This window comes from Chelonia mydas, chromosome 17 (genome assembly GCF_015237465.2).
Source record: "Chelonia mydas isolate rCheMyd1 chromosome 17, rCheMyd1.pri.v2, whole genome shotgun sequence".
NCBI lineage: Eukaryota > Metazoa > Chordata > Testudines > Cheloniidae > Chelonia > Chelonia mydas.
This window is the reverse complement of record NC_051257.2, coordinates 16,904,172-16,912,388: the sequence shown is the minus strand read 5'-3', so window position 1 is coordinate 16,912,388 and position 8,217 is coordinate 16,904,172. Positions and strand designations below refer to the sequence as shown.

The 8,217-nt window shown below is 42.8% G+C and overlaps 1 protein-coding gene across 1 annotated transcript in view; it reads left to right on the top strand.

The window, feature by feature from the left end:
• The window catches only part of SPNS3 (sphingolipid transporter 3 (putative)), a 49,192-nt gene continuing 40,975 nt past the window's right edge, over positions 1-8,217 (top strand). The window contains exons 1-4 of the mRNA XM_007054154.4: positions 1-292; positions 4,178-4,243; positions 5,662-5,798; positions 6,821-6,972. Coding sequence (XP_007054216.2) covers positions 67-292; positions 4,178-4,243; positions 5,662-5,798; positions 6,821-6,972 — 581 coding nt within the window. The 5' untranslated portion in view covers positions 1-66. The remainder of the gene's footprint in view (positions 293-4,177; positions 4,244-5,661; positions 5,799-6,820; positions 6,973-8,217) is intronic.

Genomic DNA, 8,217 nt, shown 5'->3' with positions numbered 1-8,217 from the left:
AAAATTGAGATTTCACTTAATGCACTTAGGAAAGACTTTGAAACTTGCCTTTATGCACTGTGGATCATGCAGAACTCTGTGCCAGAGGAGTCCAGTGGAATGAATGAGTTCACAGGCCTTCAGTCCCAGCAGCCCCCTGGCTCACAGAGTTATGGGGCTACTGCACCAACTACAAGTGCTTCTCAGTTCTTACAGACACCAGGAAATGTTTCAGCAAAGAGATCTTACCTAGCAGTTGGTGTGCTGTGCTATATCAACTTACTCAACTACATGGATTGGTTTATTGTACCAGGTAAGACTCTTCCTCCTCTCTCTTAGAAAGAACAAACTACAGTTCTCAGCAACTCTGTTCACTCCACAGTTAACGGGGAAACCTCTGGCTTAAAGCTGTTTATCTGTGTAAATAAAAGTAAATTATTCAGAAACACAGACTGTTTAACACTTGTTTGCTTTGGTCCGTTGGTCACACTTCCTGTCAAAGTGCCATTTATAGATTTTAATAATTGTTAAATGTCCATAAACTTTTAAGCAACCTCCAACTATTCATGTCTATAACATGTGTTAATCATTTATTAACCCTTAAACCATTTATAAATGGAACCCAGGTATAAAGGGCAACTGATCTGGTTCTAAGTAATGACTTTGCAGAGCTTTGACAAAGATGCTTTTCTGGGGCTGTAGACAGGCAGCTCACAACATCTACCTCCTGTAGGCTTTTCTCCCATCTGCCTGGGGAAGTGAGTGGGGGATTACTGCCCTCTTTGCTTGCTTTAGACAGTGCTCCCATTGGAACTAGTGAGCCTTGCTTGAAAAAGGACTAATGATGAGATCATCCCTGACTCTCTTGTCTTACGGAGGGGATTAAAGGAGCAAAAAACCTACTCTTTTGGCCAAAATTTTGTCAGGGAAAGGCTGGCTTTATCTTCTGCCCCAGTGGAAATTATGTGATCTCTGCAATTAGGAGTTTCACATAACTTTGGGAGGAGTTGAGGCTAGAGGAGACCCATTCTCCATTTCATTGCCCTTCAGAATCACATATAGTTCTCTGAATAAGCTCATGCTGACTTAGGAGGATGGTGTTAACTGAAATATGTTTCAATTCTCAGAGTTATATATCTCCTTTTGTTTGCCAGTTAAAATGGCTACTTATGCAGTATAGCAATATCCTGTACATCAGCTTGAAGTCAAGCTGTAGTGCAGAATTCTTGCATCAGCCACCTTCCTTTTTAACCCTTCTGTCCCTTTGGATGTCAGAACCCTTAAGTAAAAGGTATGTCTACACAGCCCATGACAGCGAGCCTCCCAGTGTGGTTTGGCACACTTTGGCTACCAGGGTTTGCACGGATGCTGTAAAAATAGCTCTGTCAACAGCATGGGAAGTTGCGGCTCAGGCTGGAGCTCAGGCTCTGAAGCCTAGGGAAGGGTACTATTTTAGAGTACTATTGTGAGTCCTGCTAGCCCGAGTCTGTGTAGGTATACCCAAAGTGTCTGGCTTTTAATAAGTTTGAACAGAAAAGTAGGGGAGGTGTGTGCATCAACTTGCAAGGGTACTGAAGGCTATGGAGAAGTTGTGGTTTTCTGTTCTTAACACTTCTCTTCAATATGCAATCTGCTTTGCTCTGACCCTCAGCCATAGGAGACATTTTGTCTGTGTGCATCTAATTATATGAGGGGAAAGGATAGACTAGAATCTGTCAAATGTTTCTTCAAGTGTTGATAATTACGGTCATTTGAACTTTGCCCCTCTTGTTTGTAATCCCATTGCTGGGGGTTAAGGTCAATACTTTCCAACTTGGTTCCCACTAAAAGTTATACACCTAAATAACTGGCCTGAATTTCAGAGGTGCCTATCATCTTTGGCTCCTATTGACTTGTGTGGCTTGGTATGTGACAGCTAGAGAATTATTTAGGTGGAAAATTTTAGGTAGCATTCAAACTGAAAATTTTTTAGCCTGGGTTGGAATGCTCAGTTTGCATGTGTGGAGAATTCTACTTTCAATTCCAGTTGCAGTTTTACTTTGATACCTTAGTTTCTGCATTTCCTGTTGATCAGTGGTGCTGTGCGTTGATAAATAGCTACCCAGTTCTACCCTAGAGGCATGGATAAAAGGGTTTAGTTTGATTGATTTCTAGTGTGGTAAAATCTTGACTATTAAAAGTCTGTCTCAATCATTGAAATAACTTCAAATTTTAAGTGTGGTTCTGCTCTGAAAAGTGACTAAAAATGTCACTGGAGTTTCATGTGTTGTACATCAGTGTTTGTTTGGTTTGTTTTTTTCTCATTCTAAGCCCTGCAAATTTATCCTGGGATATGAAAATCAAAGTCTGAAGGTCTACACAATCTCTAAAAGCAAAGGGTTTGGAGGCAAAGTACTGCCTTCAATTACACCTGTGTTTTCTATAATGAAGGCACAGGGATTGTACACATGACATGTACACATGATTGCAGAAACTGACTGGTGAAGGAAAATAGACTCTCCAGTCACTGAGGGAGATTGCAAGAGTAGTAGACTACAAAAAATAATCTGTTGCTTGCATGTGAAGAATATAATCAGAAGAAATTAAGAATCAAATATGGAATCTCAGTGTTGCTGCTAGTCTCATTTCAAAGTCACTTTAATCAGTCATCAAAGAAGGCCACATTCAACAGTTGCTTGTCTATCACACTATTGGAGATTAGAGAGTGGCACCATGTCTCCTCATTAAAATTCTTTAAATTCCTTTTTCAAAAACAGAAAAATAAACTAAACCAAGTAATACAAGAAGTAAGAAATTGATAAAATATCCTTTATTATAATCAGACTAAAGGAATACAAATACATCCCTGTTTCTTTGTTGTTTAAGCCTCTGCTATCTATTTTAAATTTTGTCTCAGGAAAGGGCTGGTGTGTGATTAAAAGATAAGTGTGTGCTAGCTACAAATGCAGCCTAAAAATAATGATGGTCATGATACTGTGTAAATACCATGTTTTATCACAACTGCATTAATGCATCCATATTATGTCGAATCCCAGTGTTTTTCCCTGATGTAAAGTCAAACAGTTTTGAAAGAAACTAACATTTCTTTCAATAATTTTTAATAAGCTGGAAGTTCAAATTTTGCCACTGTCTCAATTAATTAAGAGGAAGTACATCAACCAGCTCTTCACACCTTTATATAAACCAGATGCAGAAATATCAAATAATTCTTTATCACTGCAAGCTTGTAGTGTTTGTCAGTGTCATAGGGATTACAAAAATCCTTTGTCTCAAAATTGCTCTCCTACATGTGCCTCAGTTTGCCCCAACAAAGTGGGTACAAAACATCAAGGCTCTTGTCAGGATAACAGTCTTTCCAAATGGTGGAAACCATTTTTAGAGAACTATTATACCAATCACTAGCGTTTATTTCTTTTAGCCTTCAACTCGTAATAAGGACTATTATAACCATTTATACTCTTTGGAGAGAGACAGAAATCAGAGCACCTCTGCACACTGGAAATGTTAAAACTCATCCTTAACAGAATTTTAGAAATAACTTTTGCTTATCCTAAACATTTCAGGATCTCTAGCTTCATGCTAAAAGCCCACTAAATTAAACTACCATCTATTCTATTTTATTTCCCATTGGGTCCGTATAAACCAGTGGTTCCCAAACTTGGTTTGTGGCTTGTTCAGGATAAGCCCCTGGCGGTCCATGGGACACTTTGTTTACCTGAGCGTCCGCAGGTACGGCTGCTCGCAGCTCCCAGTGGCTGCGGTTTGCCGTTCCCGGCCAATGGGAGCTGCAGGAAGCGAACCAAGTTTGGGAACCACTGGTCTAAACCTTGAATTGTAAACTGTTTATACATCACTATGCACACACATGGCTCTGTAGAAATTAGATGGAAATCCTGGCTGAGTTGAGTCTTGCAAGATCTCCACAGTAGGATGACTAAGAATGGCCTGAAGAAAGTGATGGAAACTTCACAATAACTAGTTTATTAATGTATACAAGATGCTATGGAAGATTTAAAGATTACACTTCAGTTTAAAGATTACAGCCCCCATGAAAATTAATGGGCCAAACTCACCACCTCTGTGCAAACCCTTGACTTGAAGTGAGTCTTCAGGTTAGCAAATGAGTAAAATGAGCAACTACTGAGGAATGATACACTCTGCTATAGCTGCATAATTATGAACTTTTTCTTTGTTGCAGGGGTGCTGATAGATATAAAGAAGTACTTCAACATCAGTGATGGCAGTGCAGGCTTACTGCAGACAGGTAAAGAGATGTCACACTACTGGGAGCAGCTTAGCCTGCTCCACATCCATGTTGCCTGTCTCTAAAATGAAGTCTAGTTCTTCCCTGCTCCTTATTTTTTGCAGTTCCCCACTGTCCTGTTGATTTCAGCTTTGAACTTTAAAATGTTTAGTCAGTTTGGTCACAAATACAAGACTGAAAGTCACTGGCTAAAGTCTGACCAAGCCTGCAGCCTTCCAGGAGTAAAGAAAGTCCTTGCCTGTTTGTGGTCACCACTTAGGGTGACCAGATATCCCTATTTTATAGGGACAGACCCAGTATTTGGGACTTTTTCTTATATACGCACCTATTACCTCCCACCCCGTGTCCCGATTTTTCACGTTTGCTATCTGGTCACCCTATGGTCACTAAAGTTCTTATGGCAGTTAAATCATAAGAATTGAGGGGGGTTAAACTTGGTTTCTCACTTAAATTCCAACTTGGGCAATAAAAATCTGAATATAAAAATTCTCCTTGAGGTCACCATTGGGAAATATATTTGCTTCCTGCCCTGAACACAATAGGTAAAATTCTAACCTCGTCAAATCCATTGACTCCAGGATATAAATAGAGCAGGCTAACCAATTAAATAGCTCTTTTTTCCATAAAGCAATTGGAATGAATGAAAGTTCTACATAAGCTGGTCATTGTGTGTAATCCCTTTGTTTTACTTTTAACTGTTGGGTATCTTTCAGACTCTGTAAAATGATCAGTTCCAGAATTAGAACTCTTTAACTGAATTCAATAGTATTTAAGGGTGTACTCCCTTTTAGAGCATGCTTTGGAAATAACCAATCCATTCTGGATGGTGACATGACCTAGTAAGCTGGGTTGACAGTGTCTGAACTGTAGCTGCAGAGTCTGGAGGCGCAACCTTAAGCTGAATTTTCGGTGTCTCCTATGGTCTATTGAGGTACTTGGGGGAAGTGTCTTTCAGCTATGTATATAAAATAGTAACTTAGTAACACATTTCATCCAGTTTATTGCTTTAAACATCTATTTTACTGTTAATGGGTTCTGTCATCTCCATCCGTAAACTTCGATAGCTAGAAAAGCCACTGCCTAAGACAGAATGAATAAATCCAAACATCTTGTAACTAAAGAGCCGGGGATATACAAATGGGAATTGTTTGGATCTGGAGGGTTGGCTCAGAGCTCTCTACTCACGAATTGCACTTCTGCAACCTCAAAATTGGGCATTCAGCCTAATAAGTAGCACACGTCAAGTATCAGAGGGGTAGCTGTGTTAGTCTGTATCCACAAAAACAACAAGGAGTCCAGTGGCACCTTAAAGACTAATGGATTACTAACAGTAGCACATGGTATCCCTCTCTGGGGAGCAAGGGGAGCCATAAGAATAATATGACCAGCATTGTCACTGCTCTTGCTTTGCATTGCAGTCTTCATCATCTTTTTTTCGCTGTCTGCACCCTTCTTTGGATACCTTGGTGACCGGTACAACAGGAAAGTCATCCTCAGTGTTGGTATCTTCCTCTGGTCAGGTGTGACGTTAGGCAGCTCATTCATCACTGAATCGGTATGTCACTTACTTATTTGGAATGGTACTTAGAGAAATCAGCTGCCTGAGTCTTTCAGTGACTCATGGAACTTTTGTTCTGATCACGTTATAGTTTGTAAAAGCTTTCAGGCAGCACCCTGGAGCTTACTCCTTGAAACATGAGTAAATGGGCTTTGTGCAGAAAAGCTCTGCAGGGAATGATATCCTGTCCCTTCCAGGCCATAGAGCACCAGTGAAGCTATTCTACAGCTGCTGCTGTAGTATTCTTAGCTTTGTCCTTTCCCTCTTCCTGAGCATGTGCATTGGAGTGTAGGGGATTGGCTGGTGAATCTGTGGAACTACTGACCATGCCTTGCAATGCCCCCTGGTGACACCCCAAGAATTCGCCACATGCTGCTGCAGAAGGAAGCTTGAAAAGTTCAGCTTTGTGGTGTGAGGGGCTGCAGGTGTGGGAGGAGACAGCACTCTGAAGTCAATGGGAGTCATGAATGAATAAATGCCAAGCACTGCAGGATTTGGCCCAGTCACTTCAGCTGCCCTTCTTAGATCCTCCAGTTTAGTGAGGCTACCGTAGTAACCATAGGGGACTCAAAGTGTTCTCCCTGTTGTAAACACTGGTAACTGTAATGATCCTGGCAGAGGCAGCTAAGACCTTGTCTACACTAAGGGCTTGTCTTCACTACTGGCTAGATTGATGCAGCGGGCATCCGTTTAGTGGCTCTGGTGAAGATGAGATAAGTTAATGTGAGAGTGCTCTTCTGTCAACTTCAATACTCTACCTCCCCAAGAGACGGAAGCTGTGTCGGTGGGAGAACATCTCCTGTCGACATAGTGCAGTTTAGACACTGCTGTAAGTCAATCTAAGTTACGTCAACTTAAGTTACATAATTTAACTAACGTAACTTAAGTCGACTTACATTACCCCCTTAGTTAGAGTAGACCAGGCCTTAAACTCCCATCCCATGAGAAACATGCTTCCTTAAGAGACAGCTTCCTTTTAATGTGTGCTTTTTGGATCTTAATGCCTCTTCTGTCCCCAGTACTCCTGGATATTCTTCCTTTCACGAGGATTTGTTGGCATCGGCACAGCCAGTTACTCCACCATAGCGCCTACCATCATTGCGGACCTGTTTGAGAGGGACCAAAGGACCTGTATGTTGTCTGTCTTCTATATCTTCATCCCAGTTGGAAGGTTTGTCTGCTCACCAGTAACTGGCACTTCTTGAAGCACTTTCTGGAAAGAACTAGAACACATATGCCATAACTTGACTGAGTCATGTTGGTTTGTGCCTTAGACTAAGCTTTTTAGGGCAGGGTCTGTTACCTGTTTGGCACTCTTAAATAGAGCTGGTTGGATTTTTTCATGTTTACTTTTTCAACTAAGAATGGCTTTTAGACCAATCTTTTTTCTTGTGGAAAACTTTGATTTTGGGGGAAAAATCGAATTTTTTAACAAAACAAAAGCAAACTGAAAAGCAGAATTTTCTCCTCTGAGAGTGGGGAAATAATGGTCTTACAGATAAGCTGTCCAGAGTTCTACCGTGTGTTAGTGACAGTCAGGACTAGAGCTCAGTCTCCCAGTTAAAGCTAAAGGAAGGAACCACTGCAGAGCTTAATTCATATGGTTTACCCAAACAAGGTCTTGCAGTGAACCTGTGTGTGGGCTGCCTGGATTTGGATGCTTGGGTCTAATTACACAGAATAAATGTTTATTCCCAGGGGAAACACACCTTTTATCTCGGGGTGGGCAAACTTTTTGGCCCGAGGATCACATCGGGGAATAGAAATTGTATGGTGGGCCATGAATGCTCACAAAATTGGGGTTGGGGTGTGGGAGGGGGTGAGGGCTCTGGCTGGGGATGGGGTCCAGAAATGAGGAGTTAGGGTGCGTGAGAGGGCTCCGGGCTTGGGCAGGGGGTTGGGGTGTGGAAAGGGGTACAGGCTCCAGCTGGGGGTACGGGCTCTGGGGTGGGGCTGGGGATGAGAGGTTTGGGGTGCAGGAGGGTGCTCCATGTTGGGATCGAGGGGTTCAGAGGGCGGGAGGGGGATCAGGGCTGGGGCAGGGGTTTGGGGAGAGGCTCAGAGATGCAGGCTCCAAGCGGCACTTACCTCAAGTGGCTCCTGGAAGCAGCAGCATGTCCCTTCTCCAGCTCCTACGCAGAAACTACCAGGTGGCTCTGCACGCTGCCCCGTCCACAGGCACTGACCCTGCAGCTCCCATTGGAGCACCGGAGGGGGCCATTGGAGCATGTAGCAGCCAGAGTGGGGCCATGCCGCAGCTTCCGGGAGCCGCTTGGTGCGGCCCCCGATCCTGCACCCCACTGGAGCACCGGAGCGGGGCAAGCCCCAGACCCTGCTCCACAGTGGGAGCTCACAGACCAGCTTAAAACTGTTGGCAGGCTGTAGTTTGCCCACCCCTGTTCTATCTGATAACCTG